This window comes from Rattus norvegicus, chromosome 10 (genome assembly GCF_021556685.1).
Source record: "Rattus norvegicus strain SHRSP/BbbUtx chromosome 10, alternate assembly SHRSP_T2T, whole genome shotgun sequence".
Classification (NCBI taxonomy): Eukaryota; Metazoa; Chordata; class Mammalia; order Rodentia; family Muridae; genus Rattus; species Rattus norvegicus.
Window position 1 is genome coordinate 17768657 of NC_141543.1, and position 20053 is coordinate 17788709.

The 20053-nt window shown below is 40.4% G+C and overlaps 1 protein-coding gene across 1 annotated transcript; it reads right to left on the bottom strand.

The window, feature by feature from the left end:
- Nucleotides 1-2944: 2944 nt before the first annotated feature.
- Or1f21c (olfactory receptor family 1 subfamily F member 21C) lies at nucleotides 2945-3902 on the bottom strand. The gene is given in 2 exon segments (NM_001000529.2): nucleotides 2945-3713; nucleotides 3715-3902. Coding segments are annotated over 2 exon segments (957 nt in total).
- Between the last annotated feature and the right edge of the window lie 16151 nt (nucleotides 3903-20053).

Sequence of the window (20053 nt, forward strand, 5' to 3'; positions counted from 1 at the left end):
GGACCCTCCAATAAATCTCTTTAATGAGATTTGCTGCCTGGTGAGACTCTCCCATTGGTAGAAGAGAAAAAGCAATGAAGAGAAGACAGGACAAAGTGAAGAGAAGGAGCAGAGCTGTGTCTCTTCAGCTCCTTAGGTCAGCTGAGGATCCACTCCCTTGGAGCTTGAATGTTTCTGCTGAGGAGGCTTCCTCTCAGAATTATGTGGTTCCTGGACTCCAATGTCTCAAGATGCCTTTCCACTGGGACTCTGTCCCACCTCAGAACTATGTGAGGGTGGCTCCTGGGCTCCCATGTCTTAGGATGATCTTCCACTGGGACACTGTCCCAACTCAACTGTGTGTTTCCTGGGCAACCACGTACCAGAACACGTTTTCGTCTGAGCTGAAAGACCAACAAATAAGTCTATACAGGGAGCAACCTTATTCCAGTTCTCAGAGTGGGAAAAAACTTCATCAGAATTTTCATCGGAGTAGCCATGAAGGAATCCAAGTAAGGGTAAAAAAATATAAATGTCTAGAATGTGGAAAAACCTTCCCCCCAAATGAAGAAATTGTGCTTCATCTGCAGAGTCCATGAGACTGAGAGGCCATACAGTTGTGGGAGGAATAAAACAAAGAAACAAAAAAACATGGGAGAAGATTTGATCACATGAGAGAATTCACTCAGTTAATAAGATCCAGGAGCAGGTATGGGACCAGGAAATGGCCCATCTCAGCCTGAAAAGTTTCATAAAGAAACTCAAATGTTTTGAGATTAAAGAACACTTTGAAATAAATGGATTAAAGTAGCGTAGCTTGCTGAAATGTGTTAGATATTGAAAAACATGCAAGTAAAATTTAGCTTACTAAAAATTTCGAGATAAACCAAGAGAGGTGAGTAGGAACTCTGTGTCTTCTAGTGCATGTATAAGCAAAGAGATCTGTAAGTAAGGGATTTAGCTATCCGTTTCTGCAGCAAAGTGCCTGAGAAAATTCAGAGACTCTGTGTCTGACATCCCAGTCCACATTTGCTTGGCCTTGTTGCTTTGGATTTATGCAGCTCCTCATTTCAAGATGGACTTGTGTGTTGGAGAGGTCTGTTCACCTCATGGCATCCTGAAAGCAAAGAAGAGCACACACAGGAGAGGGTTTGGGAGTCCAAAATCTCCTTCAGGATCTGCTTATGACCTGACATCTTTGCAGTCAGTCTTACCCCAAGATGTCCCACCACTTCCCAATAGCAACCAGATTTGTAACACGTGAACCTGAGACCAGGTATCAGAAATCCCTGAGTAAGCATTACTACTAATCCCCTTGACATTAAAGAATGATAACAAGAGCTGGAGAGATGGCTCAGTGGTTAAGAGGCTGGCTGTCATTCCAGAGGAACTGGTTTGGTTCCCGGCATTCATGTAGCAGCTAATGTCTGTAACTCCAGTGCCGGAAGATGCAATGTTGATCTCTGGTCTTCTCAGGGACTGCACATATACAGTACACAGTCAAACATCAGGCAAAGCATCCATACACATAAATAAGGATCTCAAAAAAATAAAGAATGATAAAGGAATGCTATGAAGAAATCTCACAAATTTAAAAATCTAGGTGAAACAGAATAGTCCTTTTAAAAAATTATTTATTTTCATTTAATGTGTACTGGAGTTTGTCCTGCATGTATGCTTGTGTGATGGAATAGGATCCACAAGACTTGTGGTACTGACACTTACAAGCTGCCATGTTGCTGCTGGGAATTAAACCTGGGTCCTTTGGGAGAACAGGTAATGCTCTTAAACACTGAGCCATCTCTCCAGCCCCTAGAGCAGTTCTTTAAAAGACACAATCTGTATTGAGCCTTACCGAGGAAGAAATGGTCTGAACTGATGTACTCACCTTGCCAGCTTGGGGCTTCTTTTCAGATGGGCTCATTTCAAGGACTGTGTTGTAAGAAGGGAAGCTTGGCACAGGCATGCAGGAGCTGGCTGGGCACATGTTGAAAGTTTTTGTGATGAACACGGAGAGTTTCATAGAACAGCCATAGCAAGAAAAGTCTCTAGAATTGTGACATCACAGACACAAAAGGCCATTAAGGAATGACCTCAGATCACATAAACAAAAGTATTGTCCTAACCACAAAATGACCGACATTGCATGATGATACAAATGACCAGTCAGAGCTCAAGTTTATCTGTTCCTTTCTTCCAGCTGGATACATTAAAAGAGCCAATCACCAGCATCCTGATAGCAGCATCCCATCTGATGCAGCAGTCAAACCCCAATTGCTTTTTAACATCACCCCCAAACCCTCAGAGCTTATCATAATGTCCTTTAGCAGCTTCCAAGTGAAACACCCCACTGGTCCCCAAACATGCCTAGTCTTCCTTTTTGCAATCAGAAGCAAGAGTAGCTGTGTTTGTGGTGTCTTCTGTTGGGATGGCATTCACGATTGAAATAAAGCGATTCGTTTGAAACATTTTCTGAGCAGGAGAGAGAGCTCAGCAGTCACTTGCTGTTCTGCCAGAGGAACCAGATTTGGTTTCCAGGACCCACATTGTGTGACTGAGAAAGATCTGTAACTCAACTCTAGACAGTGCTCTTCCATTCTTCTTGGACACCTATATACAGGTGGAACACACACACACACACACACACACACACACACACACACACACGCACACACATTTTATACACATGTGGTACACACAGATGTGGTACACATACAAATTCTTAATCTTTCAAAGAGAGTTAATTTTTTTATATTTATTTTGGCATGACTAGGGATTAAATCTGAAATTTGTATGGACTCAGGAAGTGCTCTACAACTGAGCTGTATACCGAATGTCTAATCACCTCTCACCTCCTGTCTACAACATGGATTTTATTCTCCCAAGAGATATAGCAGATGCTTTCCTAACAAAAAGATTCTAAGTTTCACACAGTAGATTACTAAACTGGTTTTCTGGAAATTAATTATGTATGTGATTTTCTAAGCCTTATTGGTAGATGTAGATTCAAGGTAAATACTTTCCTTAAAGCCCCTTTCATGTCCCTGTTCCTCAGGCTGTAGATGAAAGGGTTCAGCATGGGGGTCACCACTGTGTACATCATGGCAGTTGCCATGTCTTTCCCAGCAAAGTGGGAGGATGAGGGGTTGAAATACAGGGATATGATGGTGCCGTAGAAGAGGCAGACCACAGCCAGGTGTGAGACACAGGTGGAGAAGGATTTCCATCCTCCTCTAGGGGATGAGACTCTCAGGACAGCACAGGTGATGTGGATGTAGGAGATCAAAATGCAGAAAAATGGGGTGACTACTATCATAGTTCCCTCTGTAAGAATCATCAGGTCATTGAGATGTGTGTCTGAGCAGGAGAGTTTCAGGAGGGGAGTTGCATCACAGAAGAAGTGGGGGATGATGTTGTCCCCACAAAAGGAGAGTCGAGCCATGAGCAGTGTGTGCAACAGAGCATTCAGGTTTGTTAACACCCAGGACCCCACAATAAGAAGGACACAGAGCTTATTGGTCATCTTTGTTGTATAGTGTAAAGGGTGGCATATGGCCACAAATCGGTCATAGGCCATCACAGCCAGCAGGAAATTGTCCATATCAGCAAACACACAGAGAAAATACAACTGTGTGAGACACCCAGAGAAGGAAATAGTTTGACTCCTGAGCATGTGATTGGCCAATACTTTGGGGACAGTGGTGGAGGAGAAGCAGACATCCGTAAAGGACAGGGATGAAGAAGTACATGGGGGTGTGCAGGCGGGAGTCTGTGCTGATGGCCAGGATGATGAGCAGGTTTCCCAGGACAGTGGCCAGGTACATGATGAGGAAGAGCAGGAAGAGGAGCTGCTGCTGCTGGGGCTGCCTGGAGAGTCCCAGGAGGAGGAACTCGGTGACACTGGACTGGTTGGTGCTGCTCATGAGTCTGAGTCCAGCTACATAAAGGAGAAGCAGAGGTCAGAAGGCCATCTTCAGGTTTAGATGTTACAACCAGGTTCACATTAATCCTGCATAAGAGTTTCTAAATTAAGATTCATTCCTAGTTTCTACACAATCACTTTACAAATCCCAGTTTCAGGTCATGTTGGTTCCCCAGAGTGAACCATTTAGTCTTATTGGAAATAACATACAAACATTCATGCACATACACCACTCTTAGCAGTATCTGGTAACATTTTGTGTCTTCCTCCCACTCCTTAGAAGCTCAAACGAAAAAAGAAGCATCCAGTTAATGTATTGATCTCAAGCTCCTACTGGTGGAAGAGTGAACAGAACTTGTTGCAGAAGGAACATTGGCTTCTCTACTACCGTGAAAATACTTGGACGGACAAGTTCTATTTTTTTCCTTAGAGTTTCTGGGCAGTAGTGTTCTTTATTCTAAATATTTGAAAGTTTTGGAAATACAGAAAGTTTTTGAGAAGGTGACGAGTGGATGATCACCTTCCCACTCCTGTGTCAGAAGGAGGACTGGGAGATTAGACAGGTATTTACTACAGCATGAAGTCCCACTGGGGATAAAGTCCCTGAATATCTTATTAAAGACCAGCACAAAGTAGTTGTGTAAGCCTGCTCTTGGTCCCTCTTGACCAACAAGTGTGGAACATATCTAAGCTCACAGTCAGAACTTGGGGATGAAGCAATCTGCATGGAGACAAATCCCAGGAGAATTCCTGGAGCACTCTCTAAGCCTGTAGGGTTGAAGAATCTGTCCCCATTCTTCTTCCTCTCAATACAGAAAATGAAGTTATGGCATTATCTGAGGGAACATCCGTTCTTCTTCATACTTGGTCACTTACCACATAAGGAGTATGCAACATTTGCTTACAGGCAGCCCTGGGAGTAACTGGCATCACAGGGTTTGGTTTAATCTTGTAAAACACCCAGTGTTAAGTTCAATGAAAGAAAATGTAGATGAGAGTGTATAGTTCTTCATGGCTAAAGGCAATCAATGGTCAGAGAACCTACATCCTTGGGGATGGTGACTTCTGAGCCACCAAAATCCACAGCATCTTGAGTGCAGATTCATCAGTTTCCTTTATACTGTCCATCCCTTCCCTAGAGATGATTCATGACAGGACTTCAAAATCTAGCATTGGGACATCCTAAGTGTTACTTGTCTTGTCCATGTATATTCAGAAGCTTACCACCTTTTTCCATTTGCAGATGAACAAGCAAAATTCTCAGAAATGACAACAAAAACTGCAAACACACAAGAGTAATGGAAGGAAGTTGGGGAAAGTCCTACTTGCTGTTGAGTTCAAGATTTGGGGCACTTCTAATGACAATGTTGATAAGGCTTTCATTCCCAGTCAGTGTCAAACGGTAAAAGCCAATTCTCTCTCAGCTAAGCCAGGGAAGTAGTTGATAAAAGTGATAGCCTGTGCTGGCTTATACCTCTCATCCAGACACACTGAAGTCTGAGGGAACAAGATTGCTGTCATGTTCCAGGCTAGCCTTATCTACATATCAGACCCAGTCTCATAAAAATAAAAACAGCACATAGGAAAAGACATTAGAAAATTGAGAGATGGCTCAGTGGTTTTGTGTACTTGTTGTTCCTGGAGAATGACCAGGTTTCACTCCCAGCACCCATAGTGTTTCTCTTCCATCCATAACACCAGTTTCAGGTAATCTGAGATCTAACAGCATCTAATAATCCCCTTGGACATGTACATGGTATACATGCGTATATATGCAGGCAAATCACATGCAAATATGTCTTTTTTTTAAAAAGAAAAAATTATAATGGTATGCAGTCTGGACTACATAGGCTTGTCTCACTATCAAAAAAACAAAACAAACAAGAAGAAACAGTAATAAAAAAGAAAACCTAGCTGGACGGTGGTGGCGCATGTCTTTGATTCCAGATTAGGGAGACATAGAGAGGTGATCTATGTGAATTCCATGCCAGCCTGGCCTACAGAGTTAAGTATCAGAAAAGCCATGGCTGTTAGAGTGAAAGTCTCTCAAATACCACCTGTAGAAGCAAACAAATAAACAAATAAATAAAATAGGAAAATGAAATTTAATGGTATAAATGAAATGCTATTAGCTCTTAGTTAATTCTTGCATCCACGTCTTTAAACATATGTGCTGTCTGCTGTTAATCTATGTTTGAAATTATCTACAAAAAGTTTAGATTAAAATCAGAACTTTTTTTTCGTCTTTATTAACTTGAGTATTTCTTATGTACATTTCGATTGTTATTCCCCTTCCCAGTTTCCAGGCCAACATCCTCCTAACCTCTCCCCCTCCCCTTCTCTGTGGGTGTTCCCCTCCACATCCTTCCCCCATTACCACCCCCCCCAAGAATCACATTCACTGGGGGTTCAATCTTGGCAGGACCAAGGGCTTCCCCTTCCATTGGTGCTCTTACTAGGCTATTCATTGCTACCTATGCAGTTGGAGTCCAGGGTCAGTTCATGTATAGTCTTTGGGTAGTGGTTTAGTCCCTGGAAGCTCTGGTTGGTTGGCATTGGTGTTCATATGGGGTCTCAAGCCCCTTCAAGCTCTTTCAGTCCCTTCCATGATTCCTTCAATGGTGGTCCTGTTCTCAGTTCACTGGTTTGCTGCTGGCATTCGCCTATGTATTTGCTGTATTCTGGCTGTGTCTCTCAGGAGAGATCTACATCCGGTTCCTGTCGGCCTGCACTTCTTTGCTTCATCCATCTTATCTAGTTTGGTGGCTGTATAAGTATGGGCCACATGTGGGGCAGGCTCTGAATGGGTGTTCCTTCTGCCTCTGTTCTACACTTTGCCTCCCTATTCCCTCCCAAGGGTATTCTTGTTCCCCTTTTAAAGAAGGAGTGAAGCATTCACATTTTGGTCATCCTTCTTGAGTTTCATGTGTTCTGTGCATCTAGGGTAATTCGAGCATTTGAGCTAATATTCACTTATCAATGAGTGCATACCATACTGTGATTGGGTTACCTCACTCAGTATGATATTTTCCAGTTCCATCCATTTGCCTATGAATTTCATAAAGTCATAAAGTAATATTCCATTGTGTAGATGTACCACATTTTCTGTATCCATTCCTCTGTTGAAGGGCATCTGGGTTCTTTCCAGTTTCTGGCTATTATAAATAAGGCTGCTTTGAACATAGTGGAGCATGTGTCTTTGTTATATGTTGGGAAATCTTTTGGGTATATGCCCAAGAGAGGTATAGCTGGGTCCTCAGGTAGTTCAATGTCCAATTTTCTGAGGAACCTCCAGACTGATTTCCAGAATGGTTGTACCAGTCTGCAATCCCACCAACAGTGGAGGAGTGTTCCTCTTTCTCCACATTTCGCCAGCATTTGCTGTCACCTGAGTTTTTGATCTTAGCCATTCTCACTGGTGTGAGGTGAAATCTCATGGTTGTTTTGATTTGCATTTCCCTTATGACTAAAGATGTTGAATATTTCTTTTGTGTTTCTCAGCCATTCGGCATTCCTCAGCTGTGAATTTTTTGTTTAGCTTAAAATAAAAAACTTTTCTGGCTGTGGTGGTGCATCCCTTTAATCCCAGCACTTGGAAAATGGAAGCAAGTAGGTCCCTGTAAACTGAAATGCTGTCTGAGCTACACAGAGAAACTTGTCTTAAGGAAGGAAAGAAGGAAGGAAGGAAGGAAGGAAGGAAGAAAGGAAGGAATGAAGGAAGAAAGAAAGAAGAAAGAAAGAAGCAAGCAAGCAAGCAAGCAAGCAAGCAAAGAAACAATCATTACTTTAGCAAACATGGAACGTAGCTGAGTAGGTAAAGTGCTTGCTGTATAGGCTTAAAGACCACAATTCAGATCCCAGCACCCACATATATACCAAAGAAGTGCAGCAGCCAGCCTGTAATGTAAGTGCAAAAGTCAGAGAAGAGAGCCTGGAGGAAATTTGTTAGGTAAACTAGCTGAGTTAGCAAGCTCTGGGTTCACTGAGAGGGCCTGCCTCCACATACAATGTAAGAAGAGATCAAAGAATCCCATGGGAGAGAGAGCTGAACACCCAGAAGTGCAGACAATCCTGAGACGGCAGGACAGATTGCCACTTCTGCCCACCTTTGCCCACATTCATGGCCCAAGAGGAAACTGCACAGTGCCTCTGGACACAGGAATATAGCAACAGTCAGCAGCAGGAAACTGCAGTCCAGGTCTGTGCACAGAACTGAACTGAACCGGTCAAACAGCTTCCTGCACTCAAATCCCGTTGCGGGTGAGGGTGGAGAGCTGGACACTCAGAAGTGTGGACACTCCTGAGAAACCAGAGGAGACTATTCTCTGTTCACACTCCCGACCCACAAAGAAAATGCCTAGTATCACCTGTGTTCCCTCTGCACAGGGACCTGAAAGCCAGCCTCATGGAGCACCTACATGCCTGAGAGCAGAACACTCTGTTTCCAGAACTAGCTGAAAGAAAACAGGAAAAAAGGTTTACAGGAGTGCTGACACACACGCCTACAGGAGGCCCAAGACACCTTCAGAATCAGCAAAACAAGCTAACACCAGAGACAACCTGATGGTGAGAGGCAAGCACAGAGACCCAAGCAACAGAAATAAAGACTACTTGGTATCATCAGAGACCAGTTCTCCCACCAAAGCAAATTCTTGATATCCAAGCACACCAGAAAAGTAAGATTTAGATTTAAAACCACATTTTGTCACGATGATGGAGGACTTTAAGAAGGTCATAAATAACTCCCTTAAGGAAATACAGGACAACACAAGTAAACAAGTAGAAGCCCTTACAGAGGAAACACAAAAATCCCTTAAAGAATTACAGGAAAACACAACCAAACAGGAGAAGGAACTGAACAAAACCATCCAGAAGTTAAAAATGGAAATAGAAACAATAAAGAAAGCACAAAGGGAGATAACTCTGGAGATAGAAAACCTAGGGAAGAGATATCAGGAATCATAGATGCAAGCCTCACGAACAGAATATAAGAGATAGAAGACAGAGACTCAGGAGCAGAAGATACCATAGAAAATATTAACACAACTGTCAAAGATAATGTTAAATGGACATATCTCCTAGCCCAAAACATACAGGAAATTCAGGACACAATGAGAAGATCAAACCTAAGGATAATAGGTTTAGAAGAGAGTGAAGACTCCCAACTTAAAGGACCAGTAAATATCTTCAACAAAATTATAGAAGAAAACTTCCCTAACCTAAAGAAAGAGCTGCCCACAAACATACAAGAAACCTACAAAACTCCAAATAGATTGGACCAGAAAAGAAATTCCTCTAAACATATAAAAGTCAAAACAACAAATGCACAAAACAAAGAAAGGATATTAAAAGCAGTAAGGGAAAAAGGTCAAGTAACATATAAAGCCAGACCTCTCAGAATTACACCAGACTTCTCACCAGAGACTATGAAAGCCTGATGATGCTGGATAGATGTCATATAGACCTTAAGAGAACACAAATGCCAGCCCAGGCTACTATATCCAGCAAAACTGTATTAATTAGCCGAATTAATTTTCAATTAACATAGAGTGAGAAACCAAGATATTCCATGACAAAACTAAATTTACACAATATCTTTCTACAAATCCAGCCCTACAAAGGATAATATGTGGAAAAGCCCAATACAAGGAGGGAAACTATACCCTAGAAAAAGCAAGAAAGAATCTCTTTGCAACAAAATCAAAAGAAGAGAGACACACAAACATAATCCCACCTCTAAATATGAAAATAGCAAGAAGCAACAATCAGTATTCCTTAATATCTCTCAACATCAATGGACTCAATTCCCCAATAAAAAGACATAGACTAACAGGCTGCATATGTAAAGAGGACCCAGCATTTTGCTGCTTACAGGAAACACACCTCAGAGACAAAGACAGACACTACCTCAGAGTAAAATGCTGGAAAACCACTTTCCAAGCAAATGGTCCAAAGAAGCAAGCTGAATAGCCATTCTAATATCAAATAAAATCAACCTTCAACCTAAAGTCATCAAATAAAGATAAGGAAGGAGACTTCATATTCATCAAAGGTAAAATCCACCAAGATGAACTCTCAATCCTAAAAATCTATGCTCCATATAAAAGGGCACCTACATTCCTAAAAGAAACCTTATTAAAGGTAAAACCATACATTGCACCTCACACAACAATAGTAGATTTCAACACCCCACTCTCATCAATGGACAGATCATGGAAACAGAAATCAAACAGAGACATAGACAGACTAAGAGAAATCATGAAGCAAATGGATTTAACACATATTTATAGAACATTCCCTCCTAAAACAAAAGGTTATAGCTTCTCAGCACCTCATGTTACCTTCTCCAAAACTGACCACATAATTGGTCACAAAAAAAAAACCTCAACAGATACAGGAAGATAGAAGTAATCCCATGCATCGTATCAGATCACCATGGACTAAGACTGGTCTTCAATAACTAAATTAGCGAAAGAACACCCACATATACATTGAAGTTGAACAATGCTCTACTCAATGATAACTTGGCCAAGAAAGAAATAGAGAACAAAATTAATAACTTCTTAGAATTTAATGAAAATGAAGGTACAACATACCCAAACTTATGGGACACAATGAAAGCTGTGCTAAGAGGAAAACTCATAGCTCTGAATGCCTGCAAAAAGAAACAGGAGAGAGCATACATCAGCAGCTGGACAGCACACCTAAAAGCACTAGAACAAAAAGAAGCAAAGAGGAGTAGAAGGCAGGAAATATCAAACTCAGGGCTGAAATCAACCAAGTAGAAACAAAAAGGACTATATATAGAATCAACAAAACCAAGAGCTGGTTCTTTGAGAAAATCAACAAAATAGATTAAACCCTTAGCCAGACTAAGCAGAGAGCACAGAGAGTGTGTCCAAATTAACAAAATCAGAAATGAAAAGGGAGACATAACAACAGAATCTCAGGAAATTCACAAAAATCATCAGATCCTACTACAAAAGCCTATATTCAACAAAACTGGAAAATCTGGAGGAAATGGACAATTTTCTAGACAAATACCAGGTACTAAAGCTAAATCTGGAACAGGTAAACCATCTAAACAACTCCATAACTCCTAAAGAAATAGAAGCAGTTATTAAAAATCTCACAACCCCAAAGAGCCCAGGACCAGATGGGTTTAGGGCAGAATTCTATCAGACTTTCACTGAAGACCTCATACCAATACTGTCCAAAGTATTCCACAAAATTGAAACAGATGGAGCACTACCAAATTCCTTCTATGAAGCCACAATTACTCTTATACCTAACCTACAAAAAGAGTGAACAAGGTAGAGAACTTCAGACCAATTTCCCTTATGAATATCAATGCAAAAATACTCAATAAAATTCTCACAAATGGAGCGTGTGCCTTGTATGTTGGAGCATCTTTTGGGTAAAGGCCCAAGAGAGGTATATATGGGTCCTCAGGTAGTATAATGTCCAATTTTCTGAGGAACCTCCAGACTAATTTCCAGAGTGGTTGTACCAGTTTGCAATCCCACCAAGAAAGGAGGAGTGTTCCTCTTTCTCCACATCCTCGCCAGCATCTGTTGTCACCTGAGCTTTTGTTTTTTTGACCCAATTGATAAGATATAATTGCCCACTTAAACATACATACCCGGTACCATCCATCCCTTGAGAACATTAATAACAACCTGTAAATACAGAGCGGAATCTTTATGTCAGCCTCCATTGTCCTGCCACGGCTTCTTCTTCTCACCCTCCTCTTCTCCCATTCCAGTCTCCTCCTCTTCCTTCAAACTTCTCTCCTCCCCATGTTTCCTTCTCCTCCACGACAGGCCTCCTTCTATTCTGTACCTGCCCCTCACCTGTATTTTACAAATTCAATGGTGAGAAGTTTCTGGTGAAGACACCTGATTCCTGAGAACTTGACTAGGCAGCTGTCCTTGGGGCAGTGGAATTAGCATCAAAATACAGATAACTCTAGGGCAAACCACAACATTTCCCCTTTTTTGTCCAGTTAAAAAGCCTTTTCACTTATATATAAATTGAGTACAATTATTACCATTCTACAGTTTGTAAATCATATGATCTATTCAACACCCAGTCCATTACTATGTCAGTTAAACCGAACACTTAGTTATCCATTACAGCTTGGAACACCCATTCAGAGCCTGCCCCACATGTGGCCCATACATATACAGCCACCCAATTAGACAAGATGGATGAAGCAAAGAAGTGCAGACCGACAGGAGCCGGATGTAGATCGCTCCTGAGAGACACAGCCAGAATACAGCAAATACAGAGGCGAATGCCAGCAGCAAACCACTGAACTGAGAATAGGTCCCCTGTTGAAGGAATCAGAGAAAGAACTGGAAGAGCTTGAAGGGGCTTGAGACCCCAAAAGTACAACAATGCCAAGCAACCAGAGCTTCCAGGGACTAAGCCACTACCTAAAGACTATACATGGACTGACCCTGGACTCTGACCCCATATGTAGCAATGAATATCCTAGTAAGAGCACCAGTGGAAGGGGAAGCCCTGGGTCCTGCTAAGACTGAACCCCCAGTGAACTAGTCTATGGGGGGAGGGCGGCAATGGGGGGAGGGTTGGGAGGGGAACACCCATAAGGAAGGGGAGGGGAGAGGGGGATGTTTGCCCGGAAACCGGGAAAGGGAATAACATTCGAAATGTATATAAGAAATACTCAAGTTAATAAAAAAAAAAGAATTGAAGGAAAAAAAAAAAGAAAGGCTAAAATCTATATTATACCTTGGCTAGCTAGTATACTATCTGATAACTATCCAATAAAATATGTATATTCAGAGTCACCTGAGTTCTTTATCTTAGCCATTCTGACTGGTGTGAGGTGGAATCTCAGGGTTGTTTTGATTTGCATTTCCCTGATGACTAAGGATGTTGAACATTTCTTTAGGTGCTTTTTGGCCATTTGATAATCCTCAGCTCAGAATGTTTTATTTAGCTCTGTACCCCATTTTTTAATAGGGTGATTTGGCTCTCTGGATTCTAACTTCTTGAGTTCTTTGTATATTTTGGATATTAGCCCTCTATCCGATGTAGGATTGGTAAAGATCTTTTCCTAATCTGTTGGTTGCTGTTTTGTCCTAATGACAGTGTCTTTTGCTTTTCAAAAGCATTGTAGTTTTATGAGGTCCCATTTGCCGATTCTTGATCGTACAGCATGAGCCGTGCTTTGTTCAGGAAATTTCCCCCAGTGCCCATGTGTTTGATACTCTTCCCTATTTTTTCTTCTATTAGTTTGAGTGTATCTGGTTTGATGTGGAGGTCCTTGATCCACTTGGACTTAAGTTTTGTACAGGGTGATAAGAATGGATCAATTTGCATTCTTCTATATGCTGACCTCAAGTTGAACCAGCATCATTTGTTGAAAATGCTATCTTTCTTCCATTGGATGGTTTTAGATCCTTTGTCAAAGATTAAGTGGCTGTAGATGTCTGGGTTCATTTCTGGGTCTTTGATTCTGTTTCACTGATCTACCTGCTTGTCTCTGTACCAATACCATACAGTTTTTATCACTACTGTTCTGAAGTTAGGGATGGTGATTCCCCCAGAAGTTCTTTTATTGTTGAGTATAGTTTCTGCTGTCCTGGGATTTTTGTTATTCCAGATGAATTTGAAAATTGCTCTTTCTATCTCTATAAAGAATTGAGTAGGAAATTTGATGGGGATTGCATTGAATCTGTAGATTGTTTTTGGCAAAATGGCCATCTTTACTATATTAATCCTGCCAATCCATGAACGTGGAAGATCTTTCCATCTTCTGAGATATTCTCAATTTCTTTCATCAGAGATTTGAAGTTCTTGTCCACTATGTTCATAGCAGCCTTATTTATAATAGCCAGAAGCTGGAAAGAACCCAGATGCCCTTCAACAGAGGAATGGATTAAAAAAATGTGGTACATCTACACAATGGAGTACTACTCAGCTATCAAAAAAATGCCTTCATGAAATTCATAAGCAAATGGAATGAACTAGAAAATATCATCCTGAGTGAGGTTACTCAATCATAGAAAACCACACTTGGTATGCACTCATTGATAAGTGGTTATTAGCCAAAAAGCTCAAATTACCCAAGATGCAACCTATAGACCACAGGAAGCTCAAGAAGAAGGATGACTAAAATGCAGATGCTCCCACTCCTTGTTAGAAGGGGGAAATATTCATAGGAGGGGATACGGAAGCAATGTTTAGAGCAGTGACTCGAGGAATGGCCATTCAGAGCCTGACACACATGTGGCCCATATATATATACAGCCACCAAAACTAGATAAGATTGATGAAGCTAAAAAATGCACGCAGAAAGGGACTGGATATAGATCTCTCCTGAGAGACACATCCAGAGCATGTCCAATACAGAGATTAATGCTAGCAGCAAACAACCGAACTAAGAATAGGACCCCCTTTGGGGGAATTAGAGAAAGTATTGAAAGAGTTGAAGGAGCTTGCAACCCCATAAATACAACAGTGCTAACCAACCAGAGCTTCCAGGGACTAAACCACTACTGAAAGACTATGCATGGACTGACCCAGGGCTTCAACAGCACATGTTGCAGAGAATAGCCTTGTTGGGGCACCAGTGGAAGCGAAAGCCCTTAATCTTATGAAGATTGGACCCCCAGTGCAGGGGAATATGGAGGAAGGAAATAAGGGGGATGCATAGGGGGAATACCCATGTGGGGGATGGAGGGAAGGGAATGGGGACTTATGGATAGGAAACCGGGAAGGGGAATAACCTTTGAAATGTAAGTGAAGAAATATATAATAAAAATTTTAAAAATTTCTCACAAATGGAATCCATGAACACATTAAAGCGATCATCCACCATGATCAAGTAGACTTTTTCTCAGGGATGCAGGGATGGTTCAATATATGGAAATTCATCAACATAATCCACTATATAAACAAACTCAAAGAAAAAAAATGCATGATCATTTCATTACATGCTGAGAAAGCATTTGACAAAATTCAACACCCCTTCATGATAAAAGGGCTGGAAGGGACAGAAATTCAAGGCCCATACCTAAACATAGTAAAAGACATATACAACAAACCAGTAGCTAACATCAAACTAAGTGGAGAGAAACTTGAAGCAATCCCACTAAAATCAGGGACTAGACAAGGCTTCCCACTCTCTCCCTACTTATTCAATATAGTTCTTGAAGTCCTAGTCAGAGCAATCCGAGATCAAAAGGAGATCACACAGGGATACAATTTGGAAAGGATGAAGTCAAAATATCACTATTTGAAGATGATATGATAGTATACTTAAATGGCCCCAAAAGTTCCACCAGAGAACTACTAAACCTGATAAACACCTTCAGCAAAGTGGCTTGGTATAAAATTTACTCAAATAAATCAGTAGCCTTCCTCTACACAAAAGATACACAGGCTGAGAAAAAAATAGGGAAATGACACTCTTCATAATAGTCTCAAATAATATAAAATACCTCGGTGTGACTTTAACCAAGCAAGTGAAAGATCTGTATGATTAGAATTTCAAGTCTCTGAAGAAAGAAATTGAGAATATCTCAGAAGATGGACAGACCTCCCATGCTCATGGATTGGCAGGATGTATATAGTAAAGATGGCCATTTTACCAAAAGCAATCTACAGATTCAATGCAATCCCCATCAAAATTCCTACTCAATTCTTCATAGAGGTAGAAAGAGCAATTTTCAAATTCATTTGGAATAACAAAAATCCCAGGACAGCGGAAACTATACTCAACAATAATAGAACTTCTGGGGGGAATCACCATCCCTAACTTCAGAACAGTAGTGATAAAAGCTGTATGGTAGAGGCCGTGGGGGAAAAGGGGTCGAGGCCGGTCCTGACCTGTTACAATGAAGACTGACTTGCTATGTGGGATTACACCAGAAGCTTGCAGTGGAGTAATGGTAAGGAAAATCAAGCAACCTTAAATATCTCGGCTGTATAGGAGCATATTCTATTGCAGAAGACCTTCCTGTGAAGATCATGGAATCAAATATGGGACATTGAACTAATACTTGGACTTTGATATGAATTTCTTTAACAATTTTCTCTGCAGTGCAAGTTATTAAACTAAAGCTACTCTATTTTCCAAATGTGTTCCAACAAAAATTCTTCATAACTTCTAGCATGGTATCTTAATAAAGAATAAAGTTCTTCTGTTTAAAAAATCTGCTCTAAGTAGATTTTCCCCCTTTTTTTTAAATTAAGGATCTCAGCAGTGGTATTCTGGAAATATTCTCTTGAACTTGTGCATTTAAATTTTATTGCAGTGATACAGATACTACTGTTGGTACCCTTAAATTTTTATTTCTGCTCACCAAGGTTAATCATGATTGTCTATATCTTTTTTATAGTAATCACTTTTGAATTGTGTTCAGATGCAGTTTCAGATATAATCATCAGAGCTGGTTAGTCAGGCATTCCAGATAGTGGTTCTTTTCAGAACCTTTTTTAAAGGGTTGGTTAACTACCTCAGTAGCAGAGGATTGAACTATACCCTGTCTGTACTGTACATAGAAAATCTTTGTAGATAAAAGCAAGGCTTGTTAAATATGATATGAGGGTAAGATTTTAATATACCAAATGTAACATTCTTAGTTGCCTTTAGTTTCAGAGGCTTGTAAGACTTCCTCATGACCATCATAACAGGCCTTGCTTTTGTCGTATTTTGTGGCTGAAAAAGCAGCCTTGCTTCGTCAGATATTGTAGTTATTTGGATGTATAATAGTTTAGCAAGATGTTACTTTTGTAAGACATCAGATGTTCAAAAAAAGTGCATCCGAACTTGTACTAAATACTGCAGTGTCCCTTTATAAAAAGTCAGACTAAAACTGACAATTGTACAGCAAAGCCTGACATTTGGATATTTTGAAGTTTTTTCATAAATCATAGAAATTAGTATATGGCTGTAGTTTAGCTTTTTAGGTAAAAGGTATGTTTCATTAGTGCATTTGTTACTGCTGATCACTATAAAAACATGAGTCAGCTTTCCATTTCTTATGCAGGTCATGATAACTTGTAGAATAGAGTACAATCATTTGTGCTATGTTTTTAATTTTCTAAAGCACCTTGATGACAGTGAGTGTTCAGTAGTGAAGCATCCTCTATTGAATCACCCTCAAAATTTTTTTTTGCCAAGTCCTAAGTTGATAGCTTAAAGTCAAAAGTAAAATTACAGTTTAAGTAGGACTTGGTGTAAAGAAATACCTTCTCCCCTTCCCCAAAAGGATACTGCAGTTATATCACATACCCAATAGGCACCACGATGAAGATCAGAGCTTATACCTAATTAAGGTTTTATACACACCAGTTCCCCAGTAAATGCAAATTTAACAAGAAAATTAGACATGTCATATGTTCAAAATGCTCATGGCAAACAATCATTTTGCATTCCTGCAAATAAAATTGTTTTATACTGTAAAAAAAAAACCTGTATGGTATTAGTATAGAGACAGGCAGGTAGATCAGTGAAACAGAATCAAAGACCCAGAAATGAACCCACATACCTATAGCCACTTAATCTTTGACAAAGGATCTAAAACCATCCAATTGAAGAAAGATAGCATTTTCAACTAATGGTGCTGGTTCAACTTGAGGTCAGCATGTAGAAGAATGCAAATTGATCCATTCTTATCACCCTGTACAACGCTTAAGTCCAAGTGGGTCAAGGACCTCCACATCAAACCAGATACACTCAAACTAATAGAAGAAAAAAATGGGGAAGAGTCTTGATCACATGGGCACTGGGGAAAATTTCCTGAAGAGAACCGCAATAGCTTATGCTCTAAGATCCAGAATGGACAATTGGAACCTCATAAAACTGCGCAGCTTCTGTAAGGCAAAGGACACTGCTATTAGGACAAAATGGCAACCAACAGATTGGGAAAAGATCTTTACCAATCCTACATCTGATAGAGGGCTATTATCCAAAATATACAAAGAACTCAAGAAGTTAGAATCCAGAAAGCCAAATCACCCTATTAAAAATGGGTACAGAGCTAAACAAAGAATTCACAACTGAGGAAAATCGAATGGCTGAGAAACACCTAAAGAAATGTTCAACATCTTTAGTCATCAGGGAAATGCAAATCAAAACAACCCTGAGATTTCCCCTCTCACCAGTCAGAATAACTGAGATCAAAAACTCAGGTGACAACAGATGCTGGCAAGGATGTGGAAAAAGAGGAACACTCCTCCATTGTTGGATTACAGACTGGTACAACCACTCTTGAAATCAGTCTGGAGGTTCCTAAGAAATTTGGACATTCCACTTCCTCAGGACCCAGCTATACCTCTCCTGGGCATATACCCAAAAGATGCTTCAACATACAACAAAGACACATGCTCGATTATGTTTATAGCAGCCTTATTTATAATACCCAGAAGCTGGAAAGAACCCAGATGACCATCAACCGAGGAACAGATACAGAAAATGTGGTACATCTATACAATGAAGTACTACTCAGCTATCAAAAACAATGACTTCATGAAATTCATAGGCAAATGGAATGAACTAGAAAATGTCATCCTGAGTGAGTAACCCAATCACAGAAATACACACATGATATGCATTCACTGATATGTGCATACTAGCCCAAAAGCTTGAATTACTCAAGATACAATCCACAGACCACATGAAACTCAAGAAGAAGGATGACCAAAATGTGAATGCTTCACTTCTTCTTATAAAGTGGAATAAAAATATCCATAGGAGGGGATAGAGAGGCCAAGTTAGAGCAGATACTGAAGGAATGGCCATTCAGAGCCTGCCCCACATGTGGCCCAGATATATACATCCATCAAAACTAGATAAGATGGATGAATCTAATAAGTGTATGCTGACAGGAACCAGATATGGATCTCTCCTGAGAGACACAGCCAGAACATGTCAAATACAGAGGAGAATGCCAACAGCAAACCACTGAACTGAGAATGGGACACCCATTGGAGGAATTAGAGAAGGGACTGAAAGATCTGAAGGGGCTTGCAACCCCATAAGAACAACAATGCCAACCAACCAGAGGTTCCAGGGAGTAAACCACTACTCAAAGACTATACATGGACTGACCCATGGCTCCAACTGCATATGTAACAGAGGATGGCCTTGCTGGGTACCAATGGAAGAAGAAACCCTTGGTTCTGCCAAGTTTGCACCCCTAGTGTAGGGGAATGTTGGGGGGAGGTGGTAAGGTGAGTGGATGAGGACTGGAACACCCTTATAGAAGGGGAGGTGGAAGGGTTAGGGGCCTTATGGACAGGGAACTGGGAAAGGGAATAACATTTGAAATGTAAGTAAGACATACCCAATTAAACAACAACAACAAAAACAACAACACAACAACAACAAAAGAAATGGAAAAATTCAGTCTAAGAAAAGTTCAGAGAGAATGAAATGAAAAACAAATGTTGGCCAAGTGATACAAACTTATACAAGATGTAAACATACTGTATAACATGATGTCCACAGCTAATAACATACCGAATGCTTGAATGCTGTTGGGAGAGTATACTTTATGTATAATTTTCACAGAAAGATAAATTGTGCAGAAATGTATATCTTATTGATCGTGATTGTGGTAACTTATTATACATTCTAAAGCATCTCCTCTTACAAGGGGGATGTAAACAAATTTTGTCAGTTATACCCCAACAAAGCAAACCAGAACTGAGATAATGAAAATCTGAAGAAGTATGAAGTTGCTACCTGAGAACAGAGGACAGTCAGAACTTCTAAGGAAGGAAGCACAAGTATGTGAAAAAGAGCAATGTAGTTTGAGGGTGAAGGCATTGGCAGAAAGCAGTATTTCCTTACTGTAAAAAGTTCTGAATGTCCTGAGACGGTATATATCAAGAGATATCAGTTAAAAAAATAGAATTGAGAGATGTTGAAAGATTTTAAATACAGACAAAATGAAAACTTCCAAAGCCAGAGAAAAGAAAAATATTACCATGAGCTTTGGCACCCATTCTCCATGTAGGGGACACTGTGTGTTTGCCCTTTGGTTCCTCTGAACGACTGAAGCAGCATCTATATAGCTTTAAAAAAAATTAATTTGTGTGGTGGGAAAAATTATACTCAATTGTAGCATCTTTCCTTTGTTAACATGAAGATGCCTTTACACGAAGATGCTC